The 19,469-nt window shown below is 27.0% G+C and overlaps 2 protein-coding genes across 2 annotated transcripts; both read left to right on the top strand.

Moving 5' to 3' along the window:
* Positions 1–7,205: 7,205 nt before the first annotated feature.
* Positions 7,206–13,301, top strand: LOC103570684 (signal recognition particle 54 kDa protein). The gene is made up of 8 exons (XM_008548512.3): positions 7,206–7,459; positions 7,738–7,914; positions 9,138–9,367; positions 9,675–9,825; positions 10,643–10,791; positions 10,867–11,128; positions 11,211–11,586; positions 12,866–13,301. The coding sequence occupies exons 1-8, from the start codon at positions 7,382–7,384 to the stop codon at positions 12,961–12,963; spliced, it is 1,521 nt and encodes a 506-aa protein (XP_008546734.1). The 5' UTR covers positions 7,206–7,381; the 3' UTR covers positions 12,964–13,301.
* A 1,616-nt stretch (positions 13,302–14,917) lies between these two features.
* Positions 14,918–18,810, top strand: LOC103570683 (FHF complex subunit HOOK interacting protein 2A). Its single transcript, XM_008548511.2, has 5 exons — positions 14,918–15,194; positions 15,272–16,330; positions 16,401–16,851; positions 17,652–18,513; positions 18,582–18,810. The coding sequence occupies exons 1-5, from the start codon at positions 15,150–15,152 to the stop codon at positions 18,679–18,681; spliced, it is 2,517 nt and encodes an 838-aa protein (XP_008546733.1). The 5' UTR covers positions 14,918–15,149; the 3' UTR covers positions 18,682–18,810.
* Positions 18,811–19,469: the final 659 nt, after the last annotated feature.

Raw genomic sequence — 19,469 nt, 5'->3', positions numbered from 1 at the left:
AATAAATAAATAAAAATTTTATATAAATAAACTAATTGAATTATTTATAATTATTATAATATCATTCACGTTAAATATTTATTACTTTGATAAAATAAATAATTATTATTTTAACATTTAAAATTTAAAATCACGAGTTTTATTAAAATAAGAAATAAAGTATTATATTATTGTAGTATTTAAATAACTTTTTGTATTATGTATAAAAAAAATTTCAATGTAATATTAAAGAATAACAATTTATAAATCGCCGAATTTTTTATTTAAATAACTATTTATTTTTTTTTAGAAAGCCCATTTTTCGTTACTCTCCTCTATGTACATTTACACATAGTCTATGTGAAAGGTTTGCAAAGAGTTGAATATAAATATATATATATAGATATATAAATACATATATGTCACGGTGATAAAGCCCATTTAGCAATTCCAGGCATATTTATTGATGCTCTCATTGCGATATCGCGTTGTATAATAAAATACAATACGCAGAATAACTATATTGACGTACGGGCAGCTTCCGCTCTCGGCATAACCAACTAAACTGTATTCTTCCTTTATGCAGCTCCAAAAAAAATAAATAAATAAAATCTAAACGAATAAAATAAATAATTAAGTAATAAATAAAATTATAAATACATAATTAGTGTACGATACATAGTCTCTGTTAAGTAAATAAGTTGCCTTCAAAATAGACAGTGGGTTATTGTTAAATTCATTTAAATTATCATTACTTATATATTTCCATGGTACGTTGGTTTATTATTTCTTTAAATGGTTACTTTTAAATATCCTCGTTCCCGCGTAAATAAATTCATTGCCAAAAGGTTTTTAAAAAATTCGACATCTGGAACTTTTGAATTTGAGACAGATTAGAACTTTTGTAATTTTGACAGTAAATAAAATTTTATGTAGGAATTTATGCACGAAATTTGAGTAAAAAAAAAAAACATTTTTAAAACTTTTTTTTTTAAATGAGTGTTAATGTAGCAGACAAATTTACAGTTATTAATAAATAGAGTAAATAATTAAAAAATAAAATTTCAAAAAAATGGGCATTTAAAAAATTTAAAAACTAATAAGTGCATTTTTTAAAAATATTTTTTTAAAAATTATTTACTCTATTTATTTATAATTTTAAATTTGTCTGTCTGCTACATTCACACTCATTTTTTGAAAACATATTTTTGCTATATCTTACCTTGGTTACGAAAAAGTTGAAGAAACTCAAATTTGTAAAAATTTTATTCTTACAAAGCTATTGGTTTCTAATAACAATTTTTTTTTTTTTGAAACGAGGGTAAATTGATGTAAGAATACATGAGACTGAAGTTAGCCGACGTCTAATAATTTTTGAATTTTTTTTCAAAATGGTAAATTATTAAAAAAAAATATTTTCAAAAATTGCACTAATAGTTTTTTTAATTTTCTACATGTGCATATTTTCGTTTTTTTTTTTTTTTTGTTTTCTTTTAATTGATGTTTTGAAAAAAATTCGAAAATTGTTAATTGACGATCATAAAATTCGTTTTGAAAAATTTTTTTTACTGTTTTGTTTTTTTATTTAAAATCCACGTAAGTGTGAATGTATCAGGCAATTAAAAATTTTCAAACTTCTTTTTCAACCAATTAATTACAAAAAAAAAAAAATCTGAAAAAATGCACATGTAGGAAATAAAAAAAACTATAAGTGCAATTTTTGGAAAATATTTTTTTTATAGATTTTATTAGATTATATATTATTTTTTAAATCCGATAGAAATTTTTTTTTCTGTCAAAATTACATAAGTTTCGAGAAATTTCTACTCAAAAAGTTCTAATCTGTTCCAAGTTTCAAAATTCTCTATGTCAAACTTTTTTGTAATCTTTTTGAAATAATTTTTTTTTTACACGGGTTGGTTACTAAGTTTTATTCAGCTTTAATATATTGAAAAGCTTTGATATATTTAAATATCTCTCCAATTATAAAACTTCCTTATAAAAAATACATTCCATATATATTTTAAATTATGGAAAAAACTCCAATAAGTTTTTGGTTAATTGAAAAATTAAATTTAATAGACCGCATAATTCAATTTAATAATTAATTGATATCTATAATTGTCTAAATATACATACATACATATGTATATATATAAATTTAATTGTTTCATGTCAATTATCTAAATCGAGGCACTTTCCTCAAGTATCTAATCCGAATAGAATTAAACGAGGCCGTTAAAATAATTAAAAAAAAATTAATTATTAATTTATTTAAAGTAATTAAAGTAAAATCAAAGCACGACTTCGATTAATTTTATCAAAATATTTATAACAATCGGGACCACTTTTTTGGAATAAAAGCAAAGATAATTATTGAGACATAAAAAAATAATAAAATCAAAAGTCATACATTTTATTTATCATATAGAATAATTAAATTCTTTTTCCTCATTAAATTTAAGATTAAAATTTTCTAAAAAAAAAAAAAATAAACCAGAAATATCTTAGATATAGGGACCAATTTTAACGAACACTAAATTAAATATACAAAAAATAATTTATTAAGTTTTAGTTTGAATTATATTATAATTAAAAAAACAAAGTGTTTCAATAATTATCACATTTACCACAGTGTTAAAATAATAATCGATAATTATTTAATAATAAATTTCCAATAATCAACAACTCAAATAATAAACTAAAGTTATTTCGCGCATTAGGAGATTAAAGTTTTATTGCATTGTCAGGAGTTTATTTATCCTTTATTTAAATGTTGATAATTATATTTATTGTGTATACTTTATAAATACATATCTAATGAGTGAGAAAATTATAAAAAAAATATTTGAATTTGAATTTAAATTTGAATTATAATTATTTTTAAATGTTAATTATTTTTATAAATAAAGAATTTGATAATTAAAATAAAAGTTTTTTTAAATTATAATCGATAGTTGCCAAGGATTTATTAGAGAATGAAAAAAAATTTATAATCTTTTATTTGAATAGTTTTAGATGAGTCTTAGAAAAAAAATTTCTGAAAATGCAGTAAAGCTTTGACGCAAACTCGTATTATACAAGCAGTCTGTTACGTAGACTAGGGAAAGGGAATAGGATCAATATCATGGTCAGGCACAAGTTTTACATAAAAGTAAAAAAAAGAATAATAAAATACCAATGAATTTTTTACTCGAAAGAAAAATATCAGAGAATATAATATTAATTAAATTTTATTTCTTACAATTCATTTTTTAAAAATCTTTCGTCAAATAAGTAAATACAAGTTTTTGTAAATATTATAAATTTTCTCAAGCGGTCACTCGAAATTCTTAATAATATTTTTTAATTAAAAAAGTTAACTATTGTTGTAACAATTATTAAATAGATAAAAAATTTGAATTGTTTATCAGTATTTGAGTGAATAATTTTTTAATAATTTGCTATGCCATTTATTTTGTAAATATCAGTACATGCCATTGATAAAAAAATTTTTTTTTACTTACATAAAAAAAAACTGCTACTTTTATTTTCTATTTTAACAATGGAAAATTAATTAATTAATTATTATTTTTATTCATTGTGATATAGATTTATTTTTTTTTTCCACCTCATGTAATACTTAATAATTTTTATTTGTGAATTTATGTATGTAACTATGATTTTAAAAATTATAAACAATCGATTATAAAAATCAACACAAATCCAACGTATCATGGTTTTAAAATTATTGTTGCATGAATTAGTATTGCTCTGATAAAATAAATGAAAATAAAAAAAATATTTAATAAGTTTTAAAAATAATAATTGTCTGTAAATATTTATGTTATTAAATATGTGAAGAAAAAAATTTTTGAAAAATTATTCATAAATATGACTGTTCAAAACTTCAAAATGTGACACAACCAATTTTTTTAAAATGTTTTTTAAATTTTTGAAAATAAAGGAAAAATTCATTATTGTTTTAATACTAAAATATTAAAAAAAAAAAAAGAAAAGTTCAAAGTTTTTTTGATGATCCTGAAGTTAGTAGACAATTTCCCGTTTTTTTCAATCAATCAATTAAAAAAAAACTTTTGAAAACTAAAAATATGCACGTGTAAAAAATTTAAAAAACTATAGATGCAATTTTCTTAAATAGCGTTTTTTTTATAATTTATCGGTTTCAAACAAATCCAAAAATTATAAGACGTCGGCTAACTTCAGTATCATTTTTTCTGCTCATATTTTTCATTGAAAAAAAATTATAAAATTTAATCACTTTTAATAAAGCGAAAGAAGTTTACTAGAGAATCTAAAAACGTTCACAGAAAAAAATATTTTAAAACTAAAAATCTTTACTCGCCCGAAAAAAATTTTTATATACTTTTATAAATTTTTTGTATTATGAATTGAAACTTGAAATTTTTTTTGTGACAAGAAGAAAATGACGTGGCAAGAAAAAATTTTTTTGGCTCGAGAATTTTCAGTCCTTAAAAAATTTTTTTTCTTTATTTCATAATGCAAAATATTTCTTACTTCAATAAAGTCTTTTTTTCTGTGTTCATTTATAATATTGTCAGTTTTTTTTTTATTCAAAATATTCAAAATCATTTTAAAAAAATTAGTCATTGTATCACGTTTTGAAATTAACAATAGTCACATTTTTCAATAATTTTTTTTTACACAAAAACTATGGGGTTTAAAAATAAAAATATACCATAAGTGTATATAACTAAAATTAAAAATAAAAAAAAATAGTGCGGCTATATTCCGTAAACAATAACTGTTTTTTTTATTATTAATTTTATATAATTATTTTTTAACATTATTATTATTATTATTATTAATTACAATAACTATTTCTAAAATTGTATTAATTATTGTCATTTGGCTGATCTCATTTATAAAAAACTATATTTGACACCGAATTTATATAAATAAAAAAGACCCGCCTGTAAAGATCATATGCGAAACTTTTTTTTTTTCAACAGTAATTTATATAATTCATTAATAAATAATTATTTAAAATGTCTAGATAGTCTAGATAAATTAATCACGATATTTCAGACGTGCCTATAATATTTTACTGGTTTTTTTTCATAATAACATTTCTAATTAAAATAATTAAATGTATAATTGATAATTCAAGTACAGCGCATTCCAAAAAATCATTTTTTTTTTTTTATTTTTAATAATTATTTTTAAATTCTGGATTTTTAATTTAAGTTTAAGGCTTATAAATTATATATTATTTTTAAAAAAATATATTTTGAGTTTTACTTACAAAGACAAAATAATTAAGTTGTGTAATTAATGAATTAATAATTGATTGATTGAATGATAAATTAAGTTAGTATCGGATTAATCTAAGTAGATGATTAATACACGATTTGCATCGTTACATGACACGAATGCTGCGTAGCAGTAGTAATTATATCAATAAGTTAATAACAATAATATTAATTGATTGATAATTAAAAAAGTAAATAATTATAATAAATAAATTTTAAGAGTATTAATTAAAACTAATTATTAATAACAATAATAAACTGAGCAACTAATGAGAGTAACTATTCAGTTACGATATTTGACAACAATTTATCAATAGTATAAATTATTACACGAATGTGTTTTATTGTATGATGAGAGTCGGGACATTTTTTCATGTCTTTGTATATTTTTATGCAATGTTGTAGAGTAAATATTGTTTCAAATATATTATACAAATAATCATTACCACAATAAACGAATTTATATGCAATGTATGTTTTATTTATTTTGTATTTGACTCGTGACATAAGACGTCTGTAAAATGAAGTGTTTGTCACACGGTGACATTTTGATCCCAGCGTGGAAAAATGCCAAATATTTTAAAAGTTTTCAAAAATTTTATTTGAATAAATTCTAGGGCATATTTCTTACCTTTGCAAAGAAACTTCAAATTTGATCTTATGGAATTTTTTGGATTTTCATTAAAAAAAAAAAAATACAAAAAAATATTTTTTTCTACTCAAATGCGCGGCATTTTTTTAACTTTCAATATTTAAAAAAGATCAGGATTTTACACTAAAGACCGACTACTTTAATATATTTTGGTTCCCTAAGTGAAGTTTTCAAAAAAGATCTTTACTCTAAAGGATGAATGGTAAATTTCCGGAGTACATAAGTTGTTCTTAATTATTAATAAGCGTAATTAGTCTTATATCCTAAAAAAAATTTTTTAAAAATCGATTGAAGGTCTGAGGTCAAAATGGCACCCGGTAACATGAAAAGATTCCAGAGCATACCCAGGCAATGTCTCTCCCCCTGTCCCAGTTTTGAAGTATTTTCAGTGTAATGACGTTCATCAACTGTCATACCGTATTAAAATTTTAATAATTAATTAATCAAAAAAATTAAAGCACTCTTAAAAAAAGGATATAGATTTACAAAAAAAAATTCTTGTAGTTTTACTTTGCTGTTTAGCAAAATTTTTAAAATAAATTTTAGTCTAAATAATTTTGAATTATTAAGGATAATTTTGACATGAAGATTTTACGAGAATTTATTTATCAAATAGAGCTCAAGTACATGGGAAGAATTATCTAATAAATTTTATCCGTAAATTGTGAGTAAAACTGGGACTGGATGAACAATTCCGTTTCTAGATAATGTTTAATCATGGGGTAAAAACACCCAATTTTGAGTAATTTTTAAATAAAAAAGAGAAAAGAATATAACAAAAGACATCTGTTTTTATTCTTTTCATATTTATTTTGTTTTTGGCTCAAGGAGCTCAAAAACATGATTGTCAATACACTTTTGAGCTCTTCAAGCTCAACAATAGTAATGTCGAACATTCCATTGCGAAAATTCAAGTACTAAACAATAACAAAAAGAAATGAAATAAATCGTTGTTTTCTTAAATTTATATTAGCAATATCTTTTGAAGTAATGAATCAATTTTGACATTCAGGGTGACATTCGACGCAGTTTTTTAATCACTAACGTTAAAAAAAATCGTCATCAATGAGTTCAAAAATTTAATTTTATCGGACATCATCTTGAAATTAGTCAGAATAGTTTCCTACTCCAAAACGTCAAGATATTTTAGAAATTCGATTTTTGAAAATCGAACCTAAACCAATAACTTTTTTTTTTTTTTTTTTGAAAATTTACAATTTTCTTAGCGGGAAGTTAAAAAATATTCGAATTAATGTTGGTAAAGTAAAATTCATTGATACCAACCAGTACCGGAAGTATCGTCATGTCGAGTTGGCTCACGAGAAACTACAAGTGATCACTTTTTTGAGTACACTTTCATATATTTCATATTTTATCCTAGTTGTTCAACGTCATAAAATTATTGGTTAGATTTGTTAGAGGCTTTTTATTTATAATATTTAATAATTCAAAAATTTGTAATAAATAAGTGTAAAAAATGGTGTTAGCCGACCTCGGACGTAAAATTACGTCCGCATTACGGTCGCTCAGCAATGCAACTGTCATCAATGAGGAGGTAATGCTTATGACATTATTGTAAACAGATGGGACTATCATTTAATTTATATTTTATTTACTTACAATTGACTTATTAAACTCATTCAAAATTATCATATTTTCTCATTAATTTATTTAATTAATTAATACTACAAATTAAATTAATTTTGAAACTAAATTTTGTTACTTAACCTTCAATATTTTTATTTATCACTACAGAAAAAAAAATACAATGATATCAAACATGAGTTTGCAAATGACACCAGACTTTTAATGATGAAAAATATTTAATTACAGGTTTTGAATTCTATGCTGAAAGAAATATGTGCAGCATTATTAGAAGCTGATGTAAACATTCGTTTAGTTAAAAAATTACGAGAAAATGTACGATCAGTCATTGATTTTGATGATATGGCAGGAGGACTTAATAAACGGAGGATGATCCAGAGTGCAGTATTTAAAGAACTTGTTAAAGTACATACTATATTTTATTTAACGTAATACTTCCGTGCTTAGGAAAAGTGCAGTAAGTCCACTGACTGCCTTTCTATCTTCCCGAGTCAAAAAACAAATTCCGATTTAAGTCTCAAAGTTCTCAATGAGGTTTTTGAGGATCTATTTATAATTTTAAGATTGACAACAGATAGAAAGTTATCTTAGTTTAGCCCTCAAAGTAATAGTTACGACCAATTTTATCACTTTGAGGACTGAAGTGGAATACCATAATTCGGATTAGAGCCTCAAAATACTCAAAATATACAGGAATAATTTAATCCATAGTTGAATCTCAAAAGTCTCATTCGACGTGTTCCCTCTCCTTCTTTTTCTATCTAGAATTTTTAAATAAATTAGTTAATTAAAACGAGCAACCTACACTCACTACGTGACCGCCGAGTATTGCTACTAAATTTATAAAATATGATTTGAATTTAACTGTTTATTAAAATCTCTAGTCTAAAATTAACTCAAAAATTTTTTGTTTGTTTCTATTATCATTAAAATTTAATGAGACAAATCTCATCATTAACTCACAAACTTATTGATTTCGATGATTGTATAATAATGATTTTGAAAAAAAATCTACACACGGTCAAATTTTTTTTATTAGTCGCCTAATTTATTTTTTTTTCACTGATACCAAATAAAAAGGCACAAAAGCACAAGACCTTTTTAACGATACTAAATTTAATAACATTAAGTTATTCTATCATATAGATATGGCTGGAACAAAATTTTCCTTATTTTCTTAATAATATAGATTAGATAATGAGTTTTAAAAAAATGCGCGTACAGATTTTTCAATTGCCTGCATACGCATTTTTTAATAATCCTGAAGTTAGTAAACAATTAACAATTTTTAGATTTTTTTTCAACATCAATTAAAGAAAAAAAAAAAAAAACTAAACTACAAATATGCACATGTAAAAAATTGAAAAAGCTATAGGTGGAATTTGTGAAATTCGATTTTTTCATAATTTGTCATTTTTAAAAAAATCCAAAAATTATTAGACGTCGTCTAACTTTAGTATTTATGCAAAGATTTAAAAAATAGTTAATTGATTGCCAAATTGACAGTCAAATGTTAATCATAAGTTGAATAGAAAAGCAGTATGTGAAATTACTGCCCTTTTCCTGAGCACGGCAGAATAGATTGCTGATGGTAATGTCATTTATTTGAACAAATTTATTTTTTGTAGTTGATTGATCCTGGTGTAAAAGCATATCAACCAGTAAAAGGTCGTCCAAATGTAATTATGTTTGTTGGTTTACAAGGTTCTGGTAAAACAACAACATGTACCAAGTTAGCTTACCATTATTTAAAAAAAAATTGGAAGGCTTGCTTGGTTTGTGCTGATACATTTCGTGCTGGTGCTTATGATCAAATAAAACAAAATGCTACGAAAGCTAGAATACCATTTTATGGAAGGTATTCTATTATTATTTATTATTTTATTTAGATTTTGTAGAAGACAATATTTTATCAGCGCGGATGCTTTCAATCTTTCTATCAAAAATCAGTACTTCAACAACTTGCTCTCTAAAATTTAATTTATTTATAAATGTATGACATAAAAACGTTTAAAAATTTTTTATTGATATTTGTATACTTTCTTAAAATTTCGTCATACAACAACTTAAATGACTGATTGAAGCATTCGCCCTACTATTGGTTCCAAGTTTTTTTTATTTTTTGGTTAATTAATGGATAAATTGAAATGAATTTATATTTTTAGTTATACGGAAGTTGATCCTGTAGTAATAGCACAAGATGGTGTTGAGATGTTTAAGAAAGAAGGCTATGAAATAATAATTGTCGACACCAGTGGTAGGCATAAACAAGAAGAGTCATTGTTTGAAGAAATGTTGCAAGTGTCAAATGCCGTGGTAAGTATTCAAAATTCAGTTTATTTATTTTATTAGTAAGATAAAAGACCTAGTGCCCAATCAGGGAACTAGTAACCGATCACTTCAATGTATTTGTATATCTATAGTAAAATTTAGTAAATATAGATACACAAATATATGACTAATAGGGTAGTAGTTTCCAGGCTGAGTACTGGGTCTCTTACCTTAATAATAATATATTGTGTGACAAGGGATGAAACAAAACGATTTCAGACCAGGGTGAAGTTGGCTGACATCACCCGCAGTTTGAAATCGTGTTTCATCCTGAGTTACACACAAGATTTTTCATGATTTCTGTATTGGAACTTGAAGTTCTAATGTCAGTAGCCAGTCGGAATCTAATTAATTCAAGATCGATGGTGTGATCAACTATTAGAATAAGCGTAAATTGTCATTTGTAATTTATAGTTGAGCAGAAACTATAAATACTATTTATTATTGACACTAATTTTTATAAAACTTAATCACAGTCAGAACTGTCATTTACGTAAAGAAAGTTAATGGTCTGAAATTACTATTGTACAAATGTCAAGTATCAAAGTTTGAATTGCAAAAGTCTTCAGTCAGTGGGCAGAAACATTATTTGTTTCTTCCCAAGGGACGGAACCCAAATTTTTCTATCCGCTGACTGAAGGCATTCACAATTTACTCGTTTGAAAATATTAATTCGCGGCAGTAGACTGAAATTAATTTGTTTCGACTGGCTGTAGAGACACTGAAACTTCAAGTTTCGATGCTGGTATCATGAAAAATATTATTTTTTCTCTTTGTAAATAAACTAAATTTAATTTTACAGCAACCTGATAATATAATATTCGTGATGGATGCAACGATAGGTCAAGCTTGTGAATCACAAGCTAAAGCTTTTAAGGATCGTGTCAATGTTGGGTCAATTATTATTACTAAGTTAGATGGTCATGCCAAGGGTGGTGGAGCTTTGTCTGCGTAAGTTTACTAACATTTGTTACACATGGGAATTTAAATAATGACAAATATTTATTAAAATAAATAAAATCATAGTGTTGCAGCAACTCAGAGTCCATGTATTTTTATCGGTACTGGAGAACATATTGATGATTTAGAGCCGTTCAAAACAAAACCTTTTATCAGTAAATTATTGGGAATGGGTGATATTGAAGGACTTATTGATAAAGTTAATGAACTGAATCTTGATGATAATGAAGAACTGTTAGAAAAAATAAAACATGGGCAGTTTACTTTACGTGATATGTATGAACAATTCCAAAATATTATGAAGATGGGGCCTTTCTCACAGATTCTGGTAGATTATAAGATCAATAAATTGATATCAGATGTTATCATAATAATTTAAGGTGGATAAATTATTTAATCATTTTTTTTAGGGTATGATTCCTGGCTTCAGTCAAGATTTTATGTCCAAAGGAACGGAACAAGATTCAATGGCAAGATTAAAACGGCTTATGACAATAATGGACAGTATGAATGATGCTGAGTTAGACAACAGAGACGGCGCTAAATTATTTAGTAAACAACCGGGTAGAATAACGAGGCTAGCTCATGGTTCTGGAGTTACTGAGAAGGAAGTTAAAGATTTGATCACTCAGTACACGAAGTTTGCAGCTGTGGTAAAGAGAATGGGTGGTATCAAAGGTTTATTCAAGGGTGGAGATATGTCCAAGAATGTAAATCAAACTCAAATGGCTAAATTGAATCAGCAAATGGCTAAAATGATGGATCCACGTGTTCTTCACCAAATGGGTAAGCTTAAAATTAAATTTTGGTGTTCGGTAGAAATCGGACTATTGCAATGGGTCTCATGATGGAATTGTCAAAGAATTTTGCCACCATGTTTTATTTTACCTAGCAGAGTTAAATATACCATCCAGTCAAAAGTTTATATATCAAGGTTGAAGTTGAGTCAAAACGACTTAAATAACCTGAATAACTTTCGAATGAGAGAATTTTGCAAAAAATGTTAAGAGACCTTTTTTGTAAAGCATTAAATTTCCTTCAAAAATATGTATCTTAAATAGAAAAAATTTTAATATTTCTAGTAGTTACAAAAATCCAAAATAGAAACAAAGAATTTAAAAAACAAATTAATATTTAAGGCACGGTTACAAAGAAACGGCTCGTTTTACGTCAATTTACTAAGAGAGATTTTTTGTAAAGAATTCAATTTCCTTAAAAAATATACATTGCTCAAATTTTTCAGATAGATGATTTACGAGTTTTGGGTAAAAAATGAAATTTCTGTCAAAAAACGAATAGTTGTAACGATAAACCGCTTAATATCAATATTAAGGGCTCAAACTTGCACAATAATTTTTTTTTTGATCATCAGAAATAATATTTTCAAAGTATCGAAAAAAAAAAAAAAAATAGTCGATTTTTTTGACCCAGTCTAATACACATACGATATAATGCGTCTTGTCATCATGATAGCTCCCGCAATTCTTAACGAATCTTCATGAAATTTTACAAACTTAAATATTAGACAATTACTTTAATCAAATTGGAAGATGAGCCCAATCGGCCGATTAGTTTGGAAATTGTAGGATATTTAAATATTGGTTTATTTTTATCAAAATGAATTTTCTGGCTGTATTTTTAAATAACATTTGAACCGAATGTGTTAACTTAATTAAAATGTATCTTTGAATTTGTATGATTAGCTTTAATTTTCACTGTATTACTTGTTCTTTTTAAACATCTTTTCTAACAATTTGATCTCGAGAATTTCAAAAAAAATTGAAAGGGCTCATTTTTGCAGTTTAGTCCTTTAATAACTTCTGAATGATAAAACACAACTCAATTCTTTGAAATTTATGTTGTAGCTCATAAAATAAGTATTAACACTATCGTAGCGTTATTGTATTTAAATAAGAAATCTATCTTTTCATTCTGGGTAAGGCCGGATGACTTTTTTTTTAGATCATTAATAAAAACTATTGATGAGATGAGAGACCCAGTTCTCAAATACTGGCTCCATTATTTTGTTGGAATAAAATTAAATGGATAATGAATTATTTTTTAGGTGGAATGTCTGGTCTTCAAAACATGATGAAACAACTTCAACAAGGTGCAGCTGGAGGCCTAGGTAATCTCATGGGCGGACTTGGAGGCAGACCTTGAATAATCATTCCAACAAACCAATAAACAGACTGCCATCTAATATATTTAATATGCTTTCAATTAGCAACGTTAATTAAATAAAATCAACAGGACATTAAATTCTTCCCGATAAATTTATCGATTTTGTACAAAACGGTTGAATCCATCAAAACATCTTCGATATTTCATATTTTTATTATCTGAATCGAGTATTTTGTGCATGATTATACATTTTAGGTGATATTTCAATTGTCCTGGGTCAATCACGCGGTAATAAATGATTATTTAAGTAAGATTGTTACAATACGATATATTTACCAATGTATATTGGATTTTGTAAATAAATTATATTAATATAATGAATAATAATTAAGTTACAAAAGTTTTGATAATATTTTTTTTAAAATAATTATTATTAATAATTTCTTTTCTTAAATTTTCACTTAAACTTTCATTAAATTCTAGCTTTAGGTCATTAGATTCTTGCTTGATTATGCGACTGAAGAACAGGAACCTTTTCAAAATAAATTTCATCTTTTATATTCCTGATTAAAAAGTATAATTAAAAAAAACAAAAATTAATTAAAATTGAATTTTTTAAAATAACAAAATTAAGTTCAGTGCCAATAATTGTGCCTCAGACAGTAATCCCTCACTTTTTTAAAAATATTCAATTACTTTTAATTGCAATGACTGTATTAAAATTTTATTAATCAATTAAAAAAAAATAAAGGAATTAATTGAGAAAAAGATAACACAGATACAAATTCGCCAAGGTATAGATTAAAAAAAATTATTTACAATTGATATTAATTAGTATAGAATAAATAAAATAATATTATTGAATTCTTCAGGATACAATCCTCGATACAATTTTTACAGTAGAGAGTAGTAAGTCAGTATTCATTATCAAGTGTCTTGAATTCTAATTTTAAAACAAGGTTTGCAGAAGGCTAGTGGCTTTTTAACTGATTGAATATCCCACGACTCTAAAAACTTTGATATTAATTAGAAGTTGAATAAAATTTGGAAAATAAATTTCAGTAAAATCTTCATAATTTGAAATGTCCAATTTTTTAGCCTAAAATTTACCAAATTTTGTTAACTCCTGATTGATAACTGCAAGTAATTTTTAAAAAAATGTATATCTCGGTGAAATTGCAATTGCATTGTCCTTTTTTAAAGTTTTTAATAAATAAATAAAACCTAAGTAGAATAAAAATTTTAAAATACGTATCTAGATAAATAAAAAATCAGTTCGCGCGTTTTTTTAAATTTTATTACTGGAATTTATAAATTGTTTCATGTCTGCTACATACACACTTATTTTAATTTTTTTGACTTTTAATAAACTTTTAATACTGGTGACAGTTCAAGGTCATTGAATATTTTTAAAACGTGTAGGGAGGGGGGGGGGGCACTGTCTGAGAAAGCATTTTTATAAAAAATAATACGAGTGTGAATGTAACAGGCATCAGACTTAAAATTATAAAAAAATAGAGTAAATAATAAAAAAAGTAATATTTACAAAAAATGCACTTATTAATTTCAAAATTTTTTAAATGCGCATTTTTAAAAAATTTTATTTTATTAACTATTTACTCCATTTTTAATAATTTTGAATTTGTCTGATGTCTGCAACATTTAGTCATAAAATAATTTAAACAAAATTTGAAATTTGTTTGAGAAAATTTTTAATTTGAATGAAAACTTTTAGCGCTAAAAATTAAAAAATTTTCGTCAGCAATTTTGAATGGCTCATATTGCCCCCATTTCTATACTGCTCCTCTGTACAGTTTTCAAAATAAAAATTCAAATCTCATTTTACTTCTAGTAATTTAAATTTACAAATTTTATACGGCCCAATTTGCCTCTTCCCCTTTTTCTATTATTTAAACAATTACAAAAAAAATCAATTGTCAATACAGTGGCGCTCTCTAGTCGTCAGTATCAATTCACATAAAAAAAAAAAATATTGAGGTGCTGCGCGCTATATGTCAGCATACGTGTTATCATTGTATTTGTAATGATTACGTCGTGACAATAATAATTTAAAAATATTCAGGTGTTTAAAATAATATATAATAAACTACAGTTATGTAAAAAATAAATCCAAGTTCTACAATCAGTTGATTTAAATTTTCCATCATCTAAAAGTTAAGGTGACAGGTAACCAGTGTCAACTGCACCGATAATTAAAAATAAAAATGATCAGCGGGTTCCAAGTAGCCTTGAAAAATACCATCGACGTCGTAAGTTATTTGCAATAATTATATTCGCATAATTATAATAAGCACTCATCAGTTATCTAACTGTCCTTGAATTACAGATAGCCCCACCAGCAACACCAATCCAGGATTTTATTTATCACTGGAAGCAGTTGATGAAGTTTTATTCTAGTCATAAAACCAACTGCAAAGTCTCAATTGAAAACACAGGAATTCCTCAGCATTTGAACCACCTGCTGGAAATTTTACTGAATGAAGAGAAAGAAAGCGACAATCCCGGGTCATGTCTAGAGTATTTACTGCAATACAAACTCCTGGACTGGCTGGCAACGCTGGCCACTGCAGAGACACCACCAGGAATGCGACTAGTCTGCTTGATATTTTTTAAAAAACTTCTCGCCCGAACAAAGTTTCCTCTGCTGCATCAAGCCGCAGTATACGGGCCAGTATTGCGGCTGATAAGTCTCTGCAGTGGCAGCATCCCATCGCCGATCGAAGCTGAAGAAATCAAATTTCTCTTGACACTCTGCTTCCTCATATGCAGATACCCGCACTTGACAAATATCGTCAACGACTGCAGTGTCCGTCTCGAGCAGTCCGCAGTCAATGGTTCTGAGCGGCTTGACATTCAGTCAGTAACTTACATTCCCAGCAGGCAGAGATCTAATACAAATCCATTATTCAAACCACTAAATACCCAAGCAATAACTCTGGTAAATCCAAATTTGTTTGCTTGTAATTATAATCAGAGACGATCGATCTGTACCGAGAGGTTTAAAAAGTCTGCTAAACACTGTGATAAAATTCGTAGAAAAATTAATGGTCGTTCCAACGAGTCAACGTCTTCACGTGATACTGAAAACTCATCGCGTTGTTCTAGTCCAGTTGAAAAAAATAATGACGCAGCGTTGGAGACAATTGTAGATAACTGCGATTATGAAAATTGTGATAAAGAATCCGATCGTGTTTCTTCTTCAGTATTTGATATTGATGCTAAACTACAGGATCTTGAAGAATTGAGGATAGATGATTACCGTGGTAATGAACTAGTCCATGATATTAATGAGGGTGATGATAAAAGACAGAATTTATCTATTTCTCCTGATCCCGAGAGCTCAAACTTACTTTTAGATGCCTTAATATCTTACTTGAATAGTGCTGTAGGTTCGATATTTTTAAATTATCTGATAATTATTTGTCTTATGCTCATTACTTTAATTTGTTATACAGGATAATACAGTAAGAGTAAGAGCCTGTGAAGGAATAATGGTTTTAGCGACACTAGAGGAACCAGCATTTGCACGTACGATGGCACAAAGTGATTTGCCAAGAGTACTTACGGCTAGATTAGAGAATTTATTCAACTGTATACCAGCACACGTGGACCCTGCAGAGATAGACGAGATAGATTTCACGTGGGGTCTGGATTCCCCGCTCTGGACAAAGGAAAAAAAATTTCCAGGGTGCAGACAAGTCGCTGCTTACTTTATGTCATTCGATTACTGCGACCAGTTGATCAAAGAGGCTCATCCTGATGTAGCTGCCGCTCTTGCCAAAGCTATTAGATTATTATTTTTTGAAAAAGTATTAACACCAGCACTAGTAGATCATCATGTCGTATTGATTACTGCGTTGGTCACTGAAACGCTTAGAAAAATAACTGGATCCATATTAAATGCTGGTAATTATTCTATATTATTAAGAGAATAAGGAAAATTTTGTTCCAATCATATCTATATGATAAAATAATGTTATTGAATTTGGTATCGTTAAAAAGGTCATCACGAATTTGTGCCTTTTCATGGTTTAAACTCTTTTTTTTATTGCCAATTATCAAGATAAATAAATTGAATATCATTCGAATTACATTTAAATTACGCGAGAAAAAACGAGGATCGTATTTATGAAGCTGAAGCTAGAGGCCGTAATAAGTAGCGGCCAGCAATTTTTCGCGTGTCCGCTACTTATTACGGCCGCTAGCTTCAGCTTTCTGATCGTATTTATTTTCTTTAAATAAATTAACATTTTAATTATTCTGTCACTAAATATGACTGAATATATAACTATTAAATATATAATTAAGAGAAAATAAGAAAAGTTTAGTCTATGCCATGTCTTTTATGATAATAAAAATTAAACAGATATAATATAGTACCAGTGAAAAAAAAATATATTAGACGACCTATAAAAAAAATTTGATCGTGTATAGATTTTTTTTCAAAATCATGATTATACATCATCGAAATCAATAAGTTTGCGAGTTAATGATGAAATTTGTCTCATTAAATTTCAATGATAATAAAAATAAACAAAAGATTCTGGAGTTAATTTTAGAGTATAGATTTTAATAAACAGTTAAATTCAAATCATATTTAATAAATTTGGTAGTAATACTCGGGCAGTCACGCAGTGACTAGGTTGCTCATTTTTATTATTCTTTTATTTATTTATTGTGTTGACTATTTGGTTAATTTATTCCAGAGCTTGGCTATTGGTTGGTAGGTATTCAAAGAGCTCCAGTTGCTGATGTATGTGAGACATCAATAATAGAACGTTTGATAGAAAATTGTTATTCAGATAGTGATGATCTGACTTTAGAAACATTGAAACTGTTTGAAGCGATACTAGAAATACGAAATGAACACGTGTTCCACTGTATGGTTCTTTCATATTTAACATCACGTGGTTACTATGACACATCAGCAGCAGACAGTGCAATAGCATCCTGGAGCGATGAGGAAGACGAACGAGAGCGTGAAAAAAAAGGCTCGCTAGATTTCTCTCAAGAACAGACCCACAGCCGAACTTTGGCGCCCAGTAACATTCACCGGATACTCAATTGCTTTTTATCTCTGGTACCGAGACAACTGCAGAGTGATCCAGGTGAAGATGATTACGCGCGTTACATGGCCGACTGGGAAAAACAGTACCAGCGAGTTAAAAATGAGTGCGCTCTATTTGCTTGGCCGCTGGAAGCTATTTCTGTTGACGACTCTGGCAGTTATGACTCACGACCTGAAGCAGATCATTGCTCTTCTAGGTTTTACATGGGCCCTTTTATTGTCATGCTGCTTGATAAAGTATCAAACATTCCGAATCAAAAATATGAAATAAATTTACAGTTAACTGTAGTAATTTCAAAACTTGCTTTGCTACCGCATCCGTACTTACATGAGTTTCTACTCAATCCTCTGGTGCCTCTAATTCCTGGCACCAAAAGTTTGTTTAATTGTCTACAGAAAACAGTTAAACAATTAGTCAGCGAAGTTAGCAAATTGCCAAAGTATAAAGATGAATTAAGAGAAACTAGAAAAAAATTATTACAAGAAACTTCACAGGATTCGTAAGTTTTTTTTTAAACTAAATTATCAATTAATTAAAAATAATTATTAATTATTTATTTTTTTGCAGAATAAAAGAAAATATTTTGTATGAAAGTATTGTAATAACTGAAGAATTTTGTAAAGAATTAGCAGCAATAGCTTATGTTAAATATCAACATTCCATGTAATGTTAAGTGTCCATAATTGTGTACCTTGTTATTATAATTATTATTTACTAATTAATATATATGTATACATATAAATATTTTAAAATAATTATACAATTAATGCACAACTAAATGCTTAGAAATATTTAATACTTTATACTAGTCAACAAATAAAATTGTAATAAATAAAATTGTTATTTATTCATTTTCATGAGATTTAGACGTCGTATCAGATTCTAATGGCATGGTCCTCAAGAATTGTCGCAAAGTTTCTTTGCATGGCAAACAAAATACATCCGTGAGAAACTTATCAGCGGCGCTACTGTGAATACAGAGCCAATGCAAATATTTTATCTTCGCGAGTGAAATTGCGGTGATATTTATTTTTATTTATATTCCGGAAATTCGAAGATATCAAATCATTTATTATTTAAGATAATTTTTGAAATTCATCCCACCAAGTCCCAGCGGCGAAACTTTTTTCGGTTTCCTTTAGCCTATACTTTACGGAAGAATACTTTTGTTACTACCATTAGTTATATATAGCACGTATTTCTTATACCCCCATTATCCACTTTAGGACGACTTTTTCGCCGAGACATATGTAACTATAAACTTTTTGGGTCCGTGGATTCAATTGATTTACTCGGTGAGCATTAAACAATTTCAAAATCAAAAAATCTATAATCAATCGAAATGGAAGAATTATATAAAAGTGGCATCGTTATAAAAATTTTGGCTTTACTTTGTTCTATATTATATGTTTTTTGTAAATATTTGAGTGGAGTTTAATTTTCACACACTAAAAA

Source organism: Microplitis demolitor, chromosome 10 (assembly GCF_026212275.2).
Source record: "Microplitis demolitor isolate Queensland-Clemson2020A chromosome 10, iyMicDemo2.1a, whole genome shotgun sequence".
Classification (NCBI taxonomy): Eukaryota; Metazoa; Arthropoda; class Insecta; order Hymenoptera; family Braconidae; genus Microplitis; species Microplitis demolitor.
This window is presented reverse-complemented; position numbering and strand designations above follow the sequence as displayed.